We start from the raw sequence: 20760 nt of genomic DNA, 5'->3' as shown, positions 1-20760 counted from the left end.
AGGCTGGGCCAGGGTGACCTCAGCTGTGTGGGTGGAGAGCGGTGGGTGGAATGGGAAAGCCAGGCCTGGGAGCCGACTGGCCTGGGGGCCCGTGAGCAGTTAGTTGACAGGGACTCTGGCCCAGAGGGGAATGAGGAGGAGGAAGCTTCAAAGGCAGGAGCCTATGGATCTAAGTACCTGAAGGTAATGAGCCAGTTTGTAGGCACCCTGAGGAGTCTCTGGCTGGTTTCAGGAACTTCGGCCTCTGCTGCTGGAAGCCACCCAGTAAAGGTGCCCTTCCGTCTGTTGAAGCAGTAGACACGTGTGTATAGATCGGGTCTTACCATCAGCCTGCTTGAGAGAGGTTCTGGTCCACATGCCTGGCCATAGTGCGGTACACATATCACATTGTACCATACAAACACACCTATGTGCACATATGCATACAGACACACACACACACATGCGCACGTGCACCTCAGACCTGTGAGATGGAGGCAAGTCCTGATATCTCCCTGGGCCTCTCAGGTGAGGATGTGTGACAAAACTTTGTGAACTTAGGAGAACACAGCAATTTTTAATGCTGGTTGTATGAGGCTCAGTTTGTTCTCTCTTTGAGCTGCCTGCAATCATGCCTTGGGGAACTATGGTTGGCAGGTGAGAAGGGAATAAAGTGAGTTTAGATGTGCCCAAATTAAGTGGGTCACAGCTCCCAAGGGGTCCCCATAAGGCTTATAATGCATTCGATGCACCCTCCACCCCTGCAGTCCTCCTGAAATGGGAGTTTTCTTCCTTGGTGACCCATTCCTCTGTTTAATCATCCTTGCTATCAAAAGGTTCTTACTTGTGTCCAGTATGAGTCTCTGAGGCCGCCTCATTGCTACTGTCTATGTCCAGTTGGTCCACTAGACTATACGTTCCTCAAGGCCAGAGTCAGTAACCTTGGGCCCCACAGGCCACACTCAGTGCCAGGCCTTGGGTAGGCGTTTTGGTGGACCGGAGCTCCAGTCAAAGCTCATATCCTTGTTTCAGTGAGCCACTCTGCTGCAGGGAGGGGGCAATGGTTTCCATGAAGTGTAATAGTGGACGGGGTACCCTGAACTTGGAAACTTCCAGAACATGTTTACCCAGAATATTCTATTTTGTCTTCTTGGGAAAGGGAAAGTGTGCATCAGTCCACCCTCGGGACTCACTTACAATGGTTGATTGGTTCTTAAATTATTCCCCTTGAGGAGCTCTCCTCCCACAGTCTTCTACTCTTCTGAGACCAGATTTTTAAAAGAACGTGTGTGCACGCACATGTGCAAGAGAGAGGCAGAAAGAGAATGAGAGTGTGGAGGTGTGAAGAGGCACGTTTGAGCCTCTTTCAGAGAACATGTCACAGCAGCTGCAGGGCTGCTGCAGGGGTGCTTTCGGTAGGAGAAGTGAACTGCCCCAGGCGAGTCCATACAGCCTCCAAACACGGGACTGAAACCAACACTTTGGGGGATGTTTGCAGAACTACCCTGAACACCTTGGAAGCCAAGTCACCAGTGGCCCTCAGGCTCTCGCCCCACTTCCTCTGCCCACATGGGCCAAGCATCAGCAGCCTCCCTTCCCCTGCTCTGACACACGCTCCCGTGGAGAATGACGAGGCCCCTCTGTCCTGCGGGGGAGGCCCTGACCCCTGGCACTGCCGTCACTGAATTTCCTTCTTTTCTTCCCTCCTGCATGCCTTCCTTCAGTCATCTGAGTATGTCAGAGCCTTTGGGGGGACTCCAAACCGCTAGCTGGAGCTCACCAGTGGAAGTACGGCATGGTGCAAACAGTGATGTAGGAAATACGGCTCAAGGCTTGGGGGTCTTAGAGGGTTTGGAGGAGGAAAAGGCCTCACGGGGAGGAGGGATCTGAGTTGGAGCTTGAAGGAAGATTGCAGGGTGCGCGGCTGTGTGGTAAGTGGAGGAGGGAGTCAGGTTCAGCACCAGAAGCCACCCTGGGTTGGGGGGGTCTAGCTGCAGGGGGGCGGGGGGCGGAATCTCTGCTTGGCAGAAGACAGCGTGCACGAGAAAGGCTCCCGTCAGGGCTGAGCACCTTCACAGCGTGCATCTCACAGGACTGCGATTCCAACCAGGTTTCTCCCGGCACTGTGTCTAACACCCCTTCACTATAATTGTAATGATTGTTGGAAAGGGACCATTTGGGGAACCTTTTCCTCTGGCGAACAGGGGCAGAAGGAATCCTGGGAGCAAAAGTGTGTGTGAGTGAGAAAGTAGGGATGGTCAGTTTGGCCCAGGGGGGAATAGATGTGAGTGGAGGACAGGAGGTCAAACTGAGGCAAGACCCTAGAGAGCTCTAAAAGGCATGTCTGCTTGGGATCCTTTTGGGGTGCTCCAGGGAACACTGCGAAGCCTGGAGCATAAGGGGGGTGACTGGAGCCGGGTCTCGGAAATGTGTCTGGAAGGAGGAGAGACAAAAATCAGAGCATGGGGATGTTCTTGAAATACTCATGGTGAAAGGTCACGAGTAGGGTGGGAAGAGGGGAACAAGGCAGGGAAGCGATTCTGGGGCAGAACCACGCGGCTGCTGTGAAGCCCAGACTTGTCCGGACGTTCAGGGGATGTTGCAAAGGGCGACTGAGCACCAGGCCTGAGCTGCATGTTGCATGTGCGGCAAACAAGACACGGTCCTCCTCTCGCTCCCGTGTTTGGAGGGCCTCAGTAGGTGCTGTCTGAACCACAAGGTGTGCTGGGATCTGGGGGCAGTGAGAGGCGGATGGAGGAATGAGTCTTCGCTCTGCAAACTGAGCCTGTGTGGCTGAGAGGCGCTGATGCCCCTAACTGACAGGGGGACGCAGGGAGAAGGAAAGGGGCACGGGGGCTTCTGTTTTGTCTAAACTGAGGCTGAGGTGGTAGCAGGACATTCCCATGACACCAGTTGAGCTCTGTGAGGGCAAATTGTCTTGTTCACGGTTCTGTCCCCAGAACACAGCAATAGTGCCTGGCGCAGCCCGGGGCCTGGCCCACGTCCCCCGCCACCCCCAGCTCTCTGTCTTGCTTTGGGCCAGAACAATCTGGTGGTGGCTCAGGCCATTTCCCTGGTCTCAAACCTATGAGAAAAGAAGCCTGCAGGCAGGGAGCTGACTGAGAAGAAGCAGGTGCTGGGCCTGTACCCGGGCTGCTGGCATCGCCCCTTCCTGGAGAGGCAGGAACACCACAGGCAAGACTCTGACCAACTGAGACCGGAGAGAAAAGAGAAACCAGCCATTCAGACTGACCCAGTTGCTACCACGCAGCCATCCCACCCTTCTGAGCGCACTGGGTGCACACAGCCTCGCTGGAGTGGCTCCATGGACCGGAGCCCAGCTGGGCCTGCAGCAAATCTGTAGTCAACCTGGAAATTCGTTTCTACTCCTCTCTCCTCCTCACTTCCCTTTTTCCCTCTCTCGCTTCCTCTGAATTGAACTGTGCAACGAAATGTTAAATATAAGATTCTGACTCAGGCATTTCAACAAAATTTCCCCTCAGGGAACCTGGACCAAAATAGGGCTCCATAAATAGTTGCTGGGTGAGTGAATGAACTGCTGGACTCAGGTCAGATAGTGCAGGACAAGAGACAAAGGTACAGGAGTTAATTGGAAAAGGTTATAGTTTTGCAAATCACCTACTTAGAAATGTTGAATGGGGGGCTGTCTCCATAGATCACAGCTTATCTCCTACGTGTGAGAAGGAAGGGGATAGAGAGCAGGGAGAGGAGAGAGGAGGCTGAGGCTGACCTTGAGACACACTCAGATCTAAGAAAAAGATCCACGCAGGTGTGCAAACACTGATCCCGTTGGTACGCCTGTGCTTGTCAAGGCACCAGACTTTCACGCAGCGCTGGCAAATCTCATAAAAGGCAGACGGCCCTAGAGTAAAAAGGCCTTTTGACTTTTCCTCTAAAACAAAGCTCCCCAGGAGTTACGTGGGAGCCTCCTGTTAGACGGCACCCCTGCAGGCCTTCTCCCTGAGGCTGGTTTCCGTTCCACACGAGCTGCACTGATTCGGGGAAAAAGTGCACTGATTTGGGGAAACGAGATGAGTGTTTACACACCTGCATGATGTTATTGAATTTGCATAATAGCCCCATGAGGTAGTTACTGTTACAACGTCCATTTTACAGATGAACAAACCGAGGTGCAGAGGCCCACACCTGGGGTCAGGAATCGGGGATGCTAACTACTCTACTACTCTGCTTTCACCCACTCCTTTGATAACTTATTTGGATCAGGCTGTTCTGAATTAACTCTGAAAGCAATAGTTTAATAAAAAAGAAAAAAAAGTAAAACAAAACAAAAGTGTGTGTGTGTATGTGTGTAGCTGATCAACTTTGAGCAAGATAGTGAAAGGGGACAGGATGCTAACATAGGGGCCAAGTGTTTCCATCCAAGTAGGCTCGTTGTCTCTTCCCAATGGCTCTGTGAGGCAGACACCTCAGAGACATGAAGTAACCAGCCAAGGTCATCACACTGATGGGGGGAGGATCCCAGATGTGAAGCCGGGTTATCTGACTGTGAGCCTGCTGGGATTCCCAGGATCCCTCAGCAGGAGCAACGGCCCAGGCCTGTCCCAGTTACCTTGTAGGTCTTAAGAGTCCCTTGCTTAGCATCTGGCACAAAATGAGTATTTATTGGACTGGACTGAATTAAATCCCAAATGAACACAATGTTCACTAAAAGAGGATTTGATAAATAAATGGACCCCGTGCAGATATTAGCAGGAATGAGATGTCTGTACTGAAGTGGAATCTGGTGTTTAAATGAGCGGTTTAGAGATGAGCATGTGGAGTGTGGTTCCTTCTGTTGTAGGTTTCCTTGCAAAGAGCCATCTCTGCTGATACATGCGAAGAACAGAGTTTGCATAAAGCAGCTTCAAGTTGGTAGTGAGGCTTATCTCTGAGGAGGATCATGGAGGACTTTCACATATTTTATCATAAGAGAAACCCTGAAAGCTCTTCCATTTTGAAAAAAGCAAAAATGAAGGCCAGAAAAAGGAAGACGCATTGTTTCTGGCAGCTCCAGACCCCACCAGCGGGAGGATCCATCTCACACCTGATTCTCCATGTCAGTCCCCCTCCAGAGGGGCCCTGGGCCCCCCAGGATGAAAAGGGTTCATTCAGAACCAATCTCTCTCTTCCTCTTTCTTTCATTCCCTTCCTCTCTCTCTCTCTCTGTCTGTCTGTCTCTGTCTGTCTCTGTCTCTGTCTCTCTCCACCCCTCTTCCTTGTCCTGTGAAATATTTTCATGAACAACAAACATATGAGCCCCACGGACCCCGGACTCCTTGGGAAAATGGGCCTGGAATGTCTCTTCGTATTGAAGTCAAGTCACAATTTTACAGGAGCTAACTCGAAGGGGTGCCCACTGGCTACAGGTGAGGCGATTTGAGCATCAAAAAGTGCAGTAAGCTGAAACACTCATTTTCTGAAAACCAATAAAGGGAATAAAAACAAATAATCTTGCCTTTCCTGTATAAGCTATATACCTCATGGCAAGGAAATAGTTGATGAAAGGGTTTTATCCCTTCCTCTGGATTATCACTCTATCTATCTATCTATCTATCTATCTATCTATCTATCTATCTATCTATCTATCTATCTATCTACTCTATCTATCTTGGGGAATACTGAATTTTAAAAAAGATTTTATATTGAGATACATACAATATGATGCACAAATCTTAGTGTCCAGCTTGGTGAATTTTGACAGAAAGGGTTATTTTTTTGTAGAAGAATTCCAGCTAGCAAATAAAGGGGGAAAAGCAGAATTAGAAAAAAAATCCTTGTTTCGCGACCCCTAATGACAGTCTGGATCTCAGCAATGGCCGTCTGTGGCTGCTGAAATACTGAATGAAACCTTCAGATACACAGAAGGGAAATTCATCGTGGATGGATAAGGCTGACAGCTCCGGAACCCACTCGTTAGTCTTAACCTTACACATAAATACCGGGTATTATCTGCCTCCTGATGAGATATGATGTGAGGTGCCCAGCACCATCTATAAGTATTCCTGTCACAAAAATCAGGCCTCTAGGTCTAACTCATTTTATAGGAAAGGTGGGCTCAGAGAACCATGTTACATGACACCTCTGGATTTGGGCCAGTGAAATCCAGAAGGTGGTAAACTCTATCGATGAAAAGAGACATAAGAGATTTTTCAAATAAACACAACCTGTGGACTTTGTTGGAATCATAATACAAACAAATAAACTGTAAAAATGACCAACAATTTTTCAGACATTAGGAAACATATGAATTCTGACTGCATATTTAAGACTATTAGAATTTATAGATAAATCCGAGACGATGCTAAGAGTTTGCTTCAGAAGAATCTAGTGGAGAGAGGGGTGAGGGTGGTACAGATAAAACAGGCCATGTGCAGGTGGGTGGTGAAAGCTGGGCGGGTGTGCACAGAGATGATCGTACTATAACCTCTGCTCGTGTACATGTTTGGAGATTACCAGAATAAAATTTTAGCAAAAAGCAATAAAGGTATGGGCATACAACTCGATCCTTCCGTCATGATGGTGTGCATGTGGGTATGTGCAAAGTGTGTGCATGGCTGTTCTCACGCTATTTGGTCCTAATTCAAGGTGCAACTCCAAACTGCATTCTATTGAAAAGGCCTTTTTGACAGCTGTGAAGAAGCCCCACCCTAACCAGCCCAGCTGAGCTTCCAAGGGATGTCAGGGCAGCACAGACACAAGGCTCCTACCTAGGGCACTGCTGGGGCCAGACCCACACGGTTATTCCCACGGTCAAAGACAGAATAAAACTGTCTGATGAAGACATCGCCCAGGATCCAGGAGGGACCACCTAGAATCTCGTTGTCATCTCCTTGAAATCCACTCATGCAGAACTGCATTCCACCCACGTCATAATCCTCGATCTGGAAAGAAGAATGTCTGGGATTAGGGGAAGGGGGCAGTGGTGCTGTCCAGGGACCGTGGTGGTTGGTGGCTATACTGAATGGCCTTGGAGAGTTGCTTCACAATTTTGGCTGATTGGTTCTTCCTCCCACTTCATGCATTCTACCCATTTATTCCACAAAGTGTTTGCACGATTTCATATACATGGACCTGGCCTTCTTAGTTCTACAATTTGGAGAACTGTTCATTTGTTATACAACCCCCACCCCCACCACCACTTTACAAGTGGGAAAACTGAGCCCTTGCTGCATGGCTGGAAGAGCAAAAGATTTGGCATCAGAAGATCTTGGCTTCAGTTTTGGTTTCTTTAAATTGTAGCACAGCTCAACTTAATTCTTTTGAGAGAAGTTGCTGTATGCGTGGCTAAGCACTGTTACTTTCTTACTGATGGTCTGGGAAGGATCATCTGAGCGGCTTTTGTAGGTGTAAGGCAGGTAGGCACCCATTGTTCTGGGTACAATGGGAGAGAAGAGTGTAACCTCCCCTAACCTTGTTTTACAGTTTGCAGAGTCTTGGGGTCACTGGGCAGGTGTGGTCTTTCCAACAGCTATTTGAAATTTCAGGTATGGGAAAATTCAGAAGGGGCTTCAGGAGAGGAAGGGGATACAGGTGCCATGTTCTTACAGCAGCCTTGAAGTGATGAGATGGTAGAACAGGACAATGACCCCGCCTTGGGTATAGGGAGCGGCGTGGGGGTGAGCAGGGCCTCCCGTGGGGTGCAGGTAGGGGTGAGTGGGAGTGCTGGAGTGGCGATGGTTGGACAGACCCATGAACTTGGTGCAGTCGGGATACCTAGCACCTCCTTCGTCTGGCATTCACAGTGACAACTCCAGAAATCCTTTATCGGAGAGCTTAAGGGGATCTGACATGAAGCTGGGTTTTAAAGCAGAACATTTGTTTTCACTTGCATTGCCCATTTATAGTTGGTGGCTTTGGGAAGGCATTAGTGGAGATCATGGCATGGGGATAGGTAAATGCCTGGAGCTCTCAGTCTGTACCTAAGAGCTTCCAATCTGGCACAGCCACCGGATGCTGCGGGTGACCCTTAGGTAGAATTAGTGTATTAACGTGTGACTCCAAGGAACTACAGGACTGAAAATCCAGGCCAGCTGTGGTGTGAATCGATCACAGGTTTCCAAAACATGCGGGAATCCCCTTTCTACTTCACCTTCTGAATTTACAAATCTACTACAACAAGACGTTTTCTTGTTTGAAAAGAGTGTTAATGCAGATGTTGGAAGAGATATAACATTATTCTGCGTCCCCGCCTCCCAGCCAAGCAGCTCCTATTCTGAGCCATTCAACTCTCTGAGTTTCAGTGTCCCCCCCATGTAACACGGGGTAATAATGTCCCCAGTCTGTCTTGGTGGTTGAGGGGATTCAACTTTGTGAATTCAAAGTCCTACATGACAGTGTCAGAAAATCTCATTAAGTGGCTCGTCCAAGGCTCGCTGCTGCTTCATGGCAGAACAGGAAATGAACGCCAATGTGGGGTCTTTGCACCGCAGGCAGTGGCGTCCCTCCCGGAGGGACCGCAGCTCAGTGCAGGATAAGCTGGCAGCGGGGCTTATTTGGAAAAGGGGAAGTGGCAGGCGTGTGGGGAAGGCTCTGTGACTCTGTGACGAGCGGAATGAGGAAACAGTTCTTACCGGCAGGGTGTAGGCAGTTGGTTGGAGGGTGTAGGGGAGTCCATTGATGGTGAACGTGATGTTTGGCATGATCTGGAGGTTGACACACTCCACAACATACTAAAACAACACAGAGGGTCCATTTAGGGCTTTTGTCTCCCACGAAGGGGCCCAGCTCCCCCGCCCCCACCCGAGGCAGGCACGCACTTCTCCGTCCACAGGCTCTGCCCCAATGGCCTTCTGCAGCTGCTTGATCTTATACCAGGGGCCTACGAGGAGGGAGGTCCCCGTGTCCACAATGGCCTGGCAGCCCTCGGAGCAGAACATCAGGGCGTCTCCCACCTGGATTCTAAGAGCGAAGGAAGCATCATCAGCCCCTCCCGGTGCCGCCTTCTGCCAGCCCCGAAGCTGCCCTGGCTCCCAGCCACATAGCTGAACTGAACTGAACTGTAGGCTGACTTGAAACTTCAATTCCATTTCTTTGAATTCCTACATTGTCTAGTACAGGGCTGGGCATGTGGCTGACATCTAGTTACACTGGCCCAGTTGCTCCATGTCCAGCTGTGTGTGTGTGTGTGTGTGTGTGTGTGTGTGTGTGTGTGTGTGTGTAAGTGTGTGTCAAGACTCAATCTGTGACACCCACGAGGAGTCCTGCAGATGGAAGCTGTCAGGTCCTGTCTGCTGGGTCCCTTTGATGGCACATCACATGGAGCCCTGACTCCCTCCCATGTCACATGGTAGTAGTTTGTGTGTATGTCTCATCTTCTGCACATGCTTCATGAAGGCAAAATCTGAGTCCAGTGTCCTTTTGTGCCCCCATGTCCCCTGGCCTTTGCCTTCTATGTTATTGTTGAATGAGCAGTGGGTGCACTGGCTCATCGGCTGAGTGCTTGTATTTACTGGCTGTTGAACTGAAGCACACCATGCATCGGAGGATGAACCTGAGAGCCGGTACCCCAAGCCTCTGCTCTGATTCCCTCTGCATCTCTGCTCAGCACCTTCGTGCCCGTAGCCCCATGCAGCCAGCCCTGGCCTCCTCCCCCAGTGCCTAGCACTTTTATGCAGGTTGGTTCAGCTCATCCTATTTCCGTTCCATGTGTTATGAGTTCTTCCCTCCTACCACACTGCCATGTGGAGGATACTCACTTGTCCAGGGCAATCTGCCAGTAGCCTTGCTTGGTGACCGGGACCCAATTTAGGCTCCCAGAGAAATGGGAGGAGTCATAGCCTCCGAATATCAGCTCACTTCCTCTGCCAGTTTCTATGTTGCTACACAGAAAGAAAGGCAGACGTCAAGGACAGGCTGCTGGGAAACCCCAGGAATGAGCTTTAGCTACGACTCCGCCTCTTGGTCTGGTCACTCACGCCAAGTACATAAATAGGCAGAATTATCAGCCTGGCTTTGAAACTAGGGCTTCCAATGGCTGCAAGTTGATTAACCTGAGCCTTTATGGGCAAAAGGGTAGAAACAGTTCTGTTCAGTGATTTTTGCATGTCCTCCTGCTTCTTGCATAAAAGGGGTAGGGAGGTGGGAAAGGGGGACAGCATGTCTGGTGCTGCAGAACCGAGCCCAGGCCGTCCTGCTGCATGCGTGCCATGTGGCTCGTGGAACACCCAACAGGCACCTCTCCCCCAGGTATCTTTTCCATGATTGTGGTAGTGCCTGGAGCCTCCACATTATTCACTCCTTGGCATTAAGGCAAAGAAGCTAATCCGAACACAACATGGCTTACTAGAGCTTGAATATTTATTAATTTTCACTACTGTTGATTTCTTGGATTATGTTCCGGCACCTAACGGGATCCTGGAGAAATAGGACATAAAATGGATTCATTTTAGGAAGAAAGGGATCAGAAAAACACAAAACTTGGGGCACCGTAGGGTGGGGTACTGTGGGGATGGGAACGATATTTGTGGGACTCTTAGGAAATTGGTCTCAAAAAGCACGGGGAAAGGAACCAACGTTTTGCTGGTGGCCTTTCTGCAGGGCATGGCGCCAGGACTTCTTCCTTCGTAATAGTGTTTAATTCTCACATCAACCTAGTGTCCATTTGAGGAAACTGAGGCTTGGGGAGATGAAGAAACTAGTGGTAGGATGTAAATCGAGGTCAGTCTCACTGCAAAGCCTTGCTATTGCACCATAACTCATGTCTTCCCAGCAGGGAGGGAGCAGGGAACTCTGAAAGAGGGAAGCAGAGGCGTCCAGACAAGCTGCCCTCCTACCTCCCAGTTCTGCCAGGGCTGGGGAGGCAGCATGGTTAGAGGAAATGTAAGCCTCTCCACAGGGAAGAGGAGAACATGCAAAATGGCCTTGTGCTAAAGCAGTGAGCTCAGGACAGGTGTCACTGGGGTAAGAAATCTCCTGTGTAGGGAAGAAGGTGAGGTGACCCTTTCAGGACCCCAGGCAAGAATACCCAGAGGCAGTTGAGCCTCATGACCTGTGCTGACTACAACATACAAGTAAAAGAAATTGTATACGTTGATAAAATACACATAAAATTCACCATCTTAACACTTTTTCAGTGCACAGCTCAGTAGTATATTCATTCTGTTGTGCAGCCAGTGTCCACAACCTTTACATCCTGTAAAACCACGATGCTATACTCATTTAATAACTTGCTATCCTTCCCTGCACCCCCATCCCTAGCCCCCAGGCACCACTCCACTCTCTTGTTTCTGTGAATTTGGCCAGTCTTGGAACCTCAGGTACATGAAATCATATAGTATTTTTCCTTCCGTGTTTGGCTTGTTTCACTTAGCATGATGTCCTTGAAGTCCATCCACCTGTAGCCTTGTTAGAATTTCCCACCTTTTTCAGGCTGAATAATATTTTATTGCATGTATATACTACATTTTGTTATTGCATCCATTAACATGCAATTGCTTTGTTATCCACTTTGTTTTTTCCCTGCCTCTCTGCTCTGGAATTGAGCTTCCTGAGTGTAGGGAATGTATTTCCTTGTGTTTCCAGTGTATAGCCATATATCAAGCATATGAGAGCTGGATAAATATGTATTCACTGTATAAATGAATATGCAACTCAGAGATTCCTTAAATTAGTCCAGCATTGTGCAGTTTCCAAAGTGCTTTTTATAATGACTTATGAGGCAAGCCACATTTCCTCAACATTCAGAGAGGGTAAGTGTTTTGCCCAAGATCACTGCTGGTGTTGGATCTAGTAGACTAGACTGCTAAGCTCTTCCAGCTTTCTCACTGTAGTTGTAATAGACCTTAACCTGGTGAGCTTGATGGGCCTTACCTGCTCAAGTACACAGAAAACATGGGTACACCCACCAGGTTCTGGGCCATCATGTTGTCAAATACTGGGGTCACCCCTCCAACAGCCAAGGTGGGGTATCCCAGGCCCAGAATTCCATCAAAGGCTGCATCCGCAAAGGTCTTGCCAGGCTCCATGACACTCTCTCCAAATTGCTGGCCTAACACAGTCAGTCCTTCCACCTGAGGGGAGAAAATCCAAAGGAGAGTTGCACAGGAGATCTTTGGCAAAGGGTCTCAGATTCCTGAATTCTCCCTCTTTTCTGAAGCTAATTTCTCCCCAATTGTTTTAGTCTTCACATTTATACCTACAATTTAAGGGAAGTTCAATAATGTATGAGGTAGGAGTCAATATTCTTTTAAAAAAATTATATGGATATCCAAATGACCTAGTACCATTTAATAAATACATAACCAGGTCCTCCACTGAGCTCTAGGAGCATGTTTGACCTAAGTCAGGTGACTGTGTGAATAGTTTCTGAATTTTCTGCTTTGTTCCATTTGTCTACTTGCTTATTCTAGCCAATATCACATTATCTAAATTATTATAGCTTTTTATAATAAGTCTTAACATTTGGCAGTGTTTTCCTTCATCTAGATTGTCTTTGTGTATTACATATCCATATACATTTTAGAATTAGCCAATTTCTAATAAAAATTGCCCTTTTTTTGGTTGAGGGCACATTGAATTGATAGATCAATTTGGAACACTTTGACTTACTTATAATTCTGAGTCATGAGAATGGTTTACCTTTCAATTCATGCTTAATTTCACTCACTAATGTTTTGAAGTTTTCTGAGTAGAGGTCTTGCACATTTTTCATTAAATTTACTTCTACGTATTTGATGTTTTTGATGTTATTATAATATTATATTAATTATATTATTAATTATATATATAATTATAATATATTGTATTAATATTATAAATAATGTCACTCAAGTCTATTTTCCATTGGCTTTTCCTGATGCATAGAAATTCAAAGGATTTCGTATGTTTCTCTAGTACCCAGCACTGTTAAACTCACTTATTAAATCCCAGTAGTCTGTAGATATTTTTGGGTTTTCTACATACAGAATCTTGTCATATGTGAATAATGACAACATTACTTCTTCCTTTACGATCCTAATTCATTTCATTTTTCTTGTCTTATTGCACTGACAGTGAACATCCTCGACTCATTCTTGATCTCAAGAATCTCTTAACAATTCATGATTAAATATTGGTTTTGCAGTGGGTTTTTTGTACATGTACCTTAACAGACTAAGAAAGTTACTTTATATTCCTAGTTCATAAGTTTTTTTTAAAGTCATGAGTAGATGTTAAATTTTATCAATAAAGATGGTTATATGATTTTTTTTCCTTTTATTGTCTTCAGTGATAAATTCCTAGAAAAAAAAAGACTTCATTGGGATGTGTTACCTTTTTAAAAATCACAGGATTTCATTTGCTAATATTTTGTGAGACATTTTTCATTTGCTAATATTTTGTGAGAACTTTTGCACCTACATTCATGAAAAAAATTGGCCTGTGGTTTTCATTTCTTAAACATCTTTTTCAAGTTTGTTATAAATTTATGCTGGCCTCCTAAAATGAGTTATGAAGGGTCCCTTTTAATTTTTTTAAATCAATTATCTGCAAGAGTTTAAATAAGATTGTTATAATTTCTTTCTTAAATGTTGGAAGAATTTACCAGTGAGGCTACCTGGGCCTGGTGTTTTCTTTGTGGAAAGGTTTTTAATAATGGAGTCAATATTTAAATAGATATTGGAATATCCATATTTTCTAATTTTCTTCTTGTGTCAAGTTTTTAACTCTATGTCTCAAGGCATCTGCCAGCTTAAAAAATTGTCAAATTTATCAAGAGAAAAATACTCTTGATATTCTCTTATTATCATTTTAATGCCTGTAAGGTCTTTAGCAAAGTATTATTTTTCACTTCTAATATTGCTAAGTTGAATTTTTTTCTTTTTGTGGATAAATTTTGTTAGAAGTTCACTAGTCGTATTAATTTTTGTGAAGCGTTCATTCTTGGTTTTGTTGACTTCCTCTATGGTGTGACTTTTCTACTTTATTCATGTCCCATTATTCTATCTATTATTTCCTTCCTTCTACTTTCTTTGGGTTTGATTTGATGTTGTTTGTGGCTTGCTTGTCTCTTCTTGTTTTTTTAATTGCTTGAAATAGAGGCTTAGACCACTGATTTTCAGCTTTTCTAATAGAGGCACTTCAGGCTATAACTGTCTCTTTAAAGACTGCATTTGCTACATTCACAAATTTTGACATGCCCTATCTTCCTTATCTGCATCGGGGTTTGATAAGAGAAGCACAGCCATTAGGAGCTATCTTTCGAAAGGACTGTATTCTAGATATTTGACTATATGCGATCATAGGTGCTGGTTAAACCATGGACTTTAGGATATTGACCCTGGCCTGGTGCAGCAACCTGAGGTCTACAGTTTTGGCCGATAGCAAGGGAAGACAGATGTCAAGAAGGAGAAGAGGGGTGAATTAGAACTTTGGGGTTGAGGGTGGACTGGAACCCTTACTGCTTTATCACTGCCTCCGAACCTCATGATGGGGGTTCCCCACAGCACAAGCTGACACTTGCTGAACATGCAGCTGGCCTGGAGCCAGGGCACCTGAAGGGGGAACCAACTGAAGCCAGTTTCTGTGGGCTTGGCTGTTGCCACATAACACCGAGGTGAGCCAGGAGATACAGCCGAGCTAAAGGCAAAAAGGCCCCTCCCTATGCCTATTTCAGTCCCTTCTCTGCTTCCCTGATGAAATTATGATGACCAGTTTGGGATGTTGCCTTCTAACTAGTTATTTGTAATTTTGCATCCATATACTCTAATGGACAATACGGTATACTGTTTCATTTGTATGTAATATGTCACATAGCGTATTTTTTGCTCCTGGCATTTTTTTTAGCTCAATATATCTTACTCCCACCACTTTAAAGGGATGTTGAAGACTGGGCCCTGCTGTCTTCAGGACCACCGCAGAACGGGAGGGATGCTCATCGGGCATGGGTCAGCCTCTATTTCCCCCCAAAGCCTGAGCATGTACGGCAGCCCATAAGCCTGAATCAAATGGCCAGGCAGGACCAGGGCTCTCCTGGGTCTGTCCCCTCACAGATTTGGGACCTGCAGAACCTTTGGTCAGATGGAGGGTGAGCAACAGCTCATGGCAGCAACACTGAGTTCAGTACCGACCTTGGGCTTTTGAGTTAACCCCTGGGATTAGGGCTTATCTCCATGACTGCACTTTTACCTCTTGCCATCTGCTGTATTTCAGTAACTGAGTTCCCACCTTGACCTCCGGCTTAGACTTCTTTATCCTTCAAGACCAGGACGCCTGGTGTTGTCTCCTCCGTGTGCCCGTGCGGCTGGAGACCCAGCTGTGAACCCTGCCACCAGGATTTCTGCCCTAGCCACTGTTATCCTGCAGATATGGCCCTTGCACCCCTGAGCAGACTGGCCCAGCACCTCCACCCCAGGCTGGAAGTGCTACCCCTGCCTGGCCCCCTCCCCCCTTTCCCTAGGAGCCAGTTCCTTGTTCCACTTCTTCCTGGCACAGATCTGAAACGGTTCATCCAAGAGCTCTGAATAATATTCTGTCTTCCAAGTTTCTGGCCCAGAGAGAAAAGCTGAAGGACTTGTACTCACAGTGACTTGGTCGGCTCCAATGATTCCAGACATGTTTCCAGTCCCGTATTCAATGAAGAAATGACTCCCCTGCGTTCTGTATGTGCTGGACCGGGAAGGGTAGTACCGGGTGTGTTTCTCTGGAAAGCAAGAATGTTGTTTCTGCCTGGGCTATCAGTTGGCTACCCTCATCCCTGCTCTGGCCCCCCAGGGGTGGAGGGTCCCTTCCTTCACCTCCAGCATTACATGGGGACCTCTGGAAGGGTTGGCCATGCTCATCCCTGGTGAGCTACTACATGCCCCTCTAGCCACATGTGTGCCCAAACTGGGGACCGAATAGCTGTCCCTGGGCAAACATGATTGCCTGCAGTGACCTCATGAGGCACACCAAGACTGTGCCATGTGTGAGGGGTCGGCAGCAGTGTGAGTCAGGGCCTGGAATTCAAAAGACACGTAGGGAGAAACAATTGCCATTCCAGGAAATTACTCCCAACTCCCCCACCCAACCTGTGCACATATAATTTTGGGGTTTCCTAAGACTTTCTCTCTCTAGTCCTTGTCCAGCATAGACGAAGCCGTCCCTCCTTAGCTCTCCCCTTTCCAGTCCTCACAAAGACCTCCGACTTACCTCTGGCCACATGGACCCACCCACACAGTGTGCCCCACCAGCCCCGCCTCTGGTGTCCTGGGACTAGGCCACCTTGAAGCTTCCTTGAAGCAGGTGAACAGTCTGAGTGAGAACCCCACCCACCTGCCTGCCCAGAAACAGCCATGAATGGAATTTTCCCTCACATTTTCTTGGGTGTCCCAAAGGGAGTTAGTCATTCCGTATTCAAAGGTTTGTAATTTTGGTGGCTGAGCTCCCCCTGTTAATCTTGGTCAGTATGGAAGTTGCTAACTTGGGTAACAGTCCAGTTTCAGCCCTTTCCCTGGTCCAGCCCCATAGCCACCTAGGCAGGCCTAGGGCAGACTCAGAGGTGGAGAGGGGATGCTGGAACCTGGACCCTTCCCCACCCCAAGCTCCAGAGCGCCAGGCCACCTAGGGGTCCTGGCCCCACTTACTGCAGGCCGGGCTGGTGCAGTACACAGAGGGCACCCAGAGGTTGGCGGAGCCCGTGTCGAAGATGACGGTAAAGTTCTGTGGTGGGGAGCCAATGGAGATGGTGCCGAAGTATTCCATCTGCAGGAAGGAGGGGGGAGGGGGCAGGGAGTGTGTGGTGGGGAGGAGTGAGGGTGCCTAGGGGCCTAGGGAGAGCAACCTGGGGCCAGAGCCTGGGAAGGGGCAGCAGAGGCAGCGGGAGGGTCCGAGGGGGTGAATCAAACCAAGCCCCGCGGCTTCTGTAGCTTTCGTGGACATTATTCCTCATAACAACGTAGTGAGCAAGGGAGAGGAGCAGTAACGTCTCTGTTCTGCAATCAGGGAACCGAGGCTGGGGAACGTTAAGCCCCTCGCCCGGGACACGCAGCTGAGAGCAGAAGCAGGCCGTTGGGTTCAGCCACGTGTCTTGCTCACCCCTTCCTCCCGCAGAGAGCCCTACACATTCGGGCGCCCGGGGGCTTGCTCCGCCAAGTCCCGGGGACCAGGGGGGTCAGTCCACATGGGTCATCTCACAGTAGAAATCCTCACTGGCCGTCAGTGCTGCTGGCCTGACACTGGCCATGCCCAGAGGCCAAGCCTCCCTCCCCTGTCCCCTCCCCGGCCCCTGCCCACGGACGTCTCACATCCAAATAGTTGATGAGGGGCTCGTTGACACTCCGGTCCACTGGGCAGGACTCGGGGAACTGCATTGTGTCCAAATTCCAGAATTTCCAGAGCTCAGAGAGCTGGCTACGTGCTCGCAGCTTCTTCCGGAGGGACTGATACCTCCTGAGGGGCACCCTGAGGACGAGGGCACGTGAGGAGGACAGGGGCCGCTCCTCTCTGACCCTTCCGCCTCCCACCCTGTTTGCCAGAGGTTGATAGGGAATCACACAGGAGGGGATCTGGCAGGAAGCGTGCCAGTCTTGGCCAGAACCAGCGCCCTCCCAGCCCCATGACCAGGCTGGTCTCTGACCCTTGTGGACACAAAATCTTAGACTTGAAATATCCTCCCTCCCAGAGACAGGCTCTTAGGGATCTTCTAGGAAAATGAGGGAAGTGGGATGGTCTGCAGTTTTCCACGAACCTCATCAGGGGCTGATTAGAGAGAGAAAACTCTTGGGCGTAGCCTGGTCGGCCCCTCGGGCAAGAATGTGAGTCCTTTGTGCTAAAACCGCAGCCACAGGTTCCTGCTGTCTAACATGAGAAAGGCCTTCCTGTCCTGTCACAGGCCAGAGATCAAGGTCAACACAAGGTGACCACATGCTGAACCTTTTCCAGCCCTCTTCATTGCCCCATCAGTCGTCCTCTCCCAGGGGGGCCTACGCTGAGAGCCGGGAGCTGCCCCTGCTGGACACAGTGCGGGGGACACAGTGCCAGGGACCAGGCCTCACCTGTGAAGCAGGCCTTGGGCCTGTCCCAGGTCCAGGAGAACCAGCAACAGGAGAACGAGTGTCCTCATTGCGGGCCGCCAGCAGCCTCTTCCCCGCTCTGCTGGGACTCCCTTCCCTCTTCTGTCCCACGGGGCAGTGGGAGCCCAGTCTCCTGAAGTCAGGCTGCCCTGCCCAGCCCAGTCTGAGGACCCAGTGATAAGGCTGCTGGCGCAAACAGGCAGGCCCAGAATAAACACAGCCTGCGTACCGGGACGCTCCTCCCCCAGCCCCACTCAGTTCTCCTGCCAGGCGGGTGAGGCTCTGGGGTGGGACTCTGGGGTCTGTGCTCCTCTGAGGGTAAGAGGATAGAAGGGTGGTCTGAGGCTCAGCTTCTCTCGGGGTCGTTGGTGTCCTACCCTGACCCCAAGACACCCTGTATTGATTAATTCAGAGGGCAGTGTGCCCCCGGACACTAGGATCCCCCCATGGGCTTGTTACCATGTGTGGGCTGAATGAAGACCTCCGAGGGGAAGGAGCTCAGGATTCTAATTCAAAATATCAATCAGTTTGCTTCTCTGAATTTCCTATTCTCATTCCCCTGGGAGCCACAGGGCGTTTCACCCCTCAGTCCACCTCGAAGCAGAAACCACAGGCCCCAGAGCCCTGGACAGGGGAAGGTTTGGCTGTGGGTCTGTGGAGCCATTTTTTTCTGATCCCACTACACCTGCCCTGGCTTCAGGTCAGTGGGTCCTTCCAGGCTGGAACCAAATATTGTGGTGGATGATCTGAACACTTTCTCTAGGGAACAAGAGCCCTTCGGCACTTACATGACTCTGTGTGTGTGTGTGTGTGTGTGTGTGTGTGTGTGTGCGTGTGTGTGTGTGTCCTTTAGTAAAAGGGACAGGGAGGAGCACTTGGGTGAAAAGGTTCTATAGGGGCAAAACCAGGACCTAGTATAGGCAGTGATCCAATCTCAGTGCTGGGAGAGGGTCTGTGGAGAGAGGGAGACCCTCAGGGATGGGGTTGGAGGCTGGGTGGACACAGAGGCTTTGTCTCTTTTCAGAACATTTGAAAGCTGTTGATGGTGACAGTACGCAATCAACTTTTGCTCTCTGGAGCTTCAGCTTCCAGAAGATAAAGTAATAATAAAAGGATGGTCGTTCAGTGCTCGGTGGAAATCAGCTCTGTCAGGGCTTGACAGCTCCAGAGACAGAGGGTGTCACCATAAGACACGAAGCTGCTGCTGCTTCCTGTTCCGCTGGCCCCTGATCACCAGGAAGCCCGCAGTCCAGGCTGCTCCTGGCCCTGGCTCTGGGAACATCACCAGCTCGGCATGAATGTGACCAGCTAGGGAAGCGTCCCAACCTCATTCTGCTTGAAGTCGATGAATGAAGGAAAATCTACTATGCTCTGTGTGGTGTAGTAGAAAGAACGGTGGAATGGATCACCTAGACCTGGTCTTGGCTCTGCCACTAACTGGCCCTATGACCTTGAATACATCCCTTTTCTCTGAATCTAGCTTCCTTCTCTGTTCAATGAAGAGGGTGGGGATTGGGTGATAACAACAAGGAACATTTTGGGGGTATCGGCTCTGTGTCAGGCTCTGAGCTGACAACCTTAACAAGCATTCACTCACTCAACCCGAACACCAGTCCTTCCAGGTGGTATTGTTTTTCAGTCCAATCTACAGATGAGGTGATTGAGGCACAGAGGGTGTAAGTAACTTGCATAAGGTGCCATAACCAGGATTCAAGCCCAGGTTTGCCTGACTTTAGAGCTGATTGTGTTGGATGAGCTCTAGAGTCTGACATTCAAGAATTTCTCCCTGGAAGAGAAAGATGGAGAGATGGGATTAGAGGGACAGGGACAGGGGAGAGAGAGATTAATTTCCTGCATGGTGGAAAATTTGTGGTCTTTTTATTGTAAAAAGACAGAAGGGCGTGTGCAGGGTAGAGTGTAGGGTGAGAGGTTATATGATAAGAAATCTTGTCATTGTTTCTTGTGCAAATATTTTCTGTTTTGCTGTGAGGGCACCTTTCAGGGAGGATCACCACTGTACTGCTGACAGGTGCAAAATTCCCCCATGAGTTTCTCTGCTAGTTACCCCCCAACCTAAACACCGAATTATGAAAACTACAAGTTTCAGGTGATCGAAGCATTTGTTCAAGCTAAAAGAGAACACCTGGTATAAACACTTGCTTTCCCCCCGACCCCATGGCTCGAACTGCTTAGGTTTGGCAAAGCCTCTTGTTTTCACCCAACTAGAAGTAAGAAGGATCTATGTCTCCAGCATCTCCCATGTCAAGAATTCAGTTAGTTTGAATAATTTCCAAAACTCCTGTGGACCCTGTTCTGGGGAAGTGCCTTCCAGACTGGAAATTGTTGCAGTATGTTCAGCAGAGGACACAGACATTGGGACAGTGGCTCATCTGCATACGCGTGCATGTGCGTGTGTGTGCGTGCATGCATGTCCCTGTACCTGTAAGCGTTTCATTCCCCAGGCTTGCCAGAGAGCAGGAATGCCTGCTACCAGCAACGCTGTGCTTGGTACTGAGCCCGGGCACTGAAAACAGACAGCAGCGTTTGGATGCCACTTAGCTGGATGTGTGACACTGGGCTGGTGGCGAGTGTCACATTCTTCCAGTGCAGGAAAGGAACAATGTGCTCCTTACAGGATGACGTGAGGACCCCAGAAGACCATCCTCAGGACGGAGGCTTTCTGTGTGTCACCCAGCCAGGCACTTGACACCGAGTTAGCGGTCAGTACTGGTGCCCTGTTAACCCACATGCACCAGGGCAGGTGCCTGACATTAACTGGTGCCTACTTTATGCC

The 20760-nt window shown here is 48.8% G+C and overlaps 1 protein-coding gene across 1 annotated transcript; it reads right to left on the bottom strand.

The window, feature by feature from the left end:
* Positions 1-6145: 6145 nt before the first annotated feature.
* On the bottom strand, positions 6146-18130 carry CTSE (cathepsin E). Its single transcript, XM_017648956.3, has 9 exons — positions 17949-18130; positions 17199-17355; positions 16539-16656; positions 15498-15616; positions 11809-12008; positions 9696-9818; positions 8757-8898; positions 8571-8669; positions 6146-6881 (listed from the first exon to the last, which is right to left on the bottom strand). The coding sequence occupies exons 1-9, from the start codon at positions 18014-18016 to the stop codon at positions 6708-6710; spliced, it is 1200 nt and encodes a 399-aa protein (XP_017504445.3). The 5' UTR covers positions 18017-18130; the 3' UTR covers positions 6146-6707.
* Positions 18131-20760: the final 2630 nt, after the last annotated feature.

Source organism: Manis javanica, chromosome 11 (assembly GCF_040802235.1).
Source record: "Manis javanica isolate MJ-LG chromosome 11, MJ_LKY, whole genome shotgun sequence".
Lineage (NCBI taxonomy): Eukaryota > Metazoa > Chordata > Mammalia > Pholidota > Manidae > Manis > Manis javanica.
Note: the sequence above shows the minus strand (reverse complement) of the source record. Positions and strands in the feature narration are given on the sequence as shown.

What these genes read in the sequence shown, in the direction of transcription:
- CTSE (XM_017648956.3), bottom strand. Translation starts at nt 18,016, where the DNA reads ATGAGGACACTCGTTCTCCTGTTGCTGGTTCTCCTGGACCTGGGACAG. An exon ending in GCCCAAGGCCTGCTTCACAG is followed by an intron (nt 17,356 to 17,948) that starts GTGAGGCCTGGT and finishes CCTCGTCCTCAG; the next exon opens with GGTGCCCCTCAGGAGGTATC. An exon ending in CTGCACCAGCCCGGCCTGCA is followed by an intron (nt 15,617 to 16,538) that starts GTAAGTGGGGCC and finishes CTTGCTTTCCAG; the next exon opens with AGAAACACACCCGGTACTAC.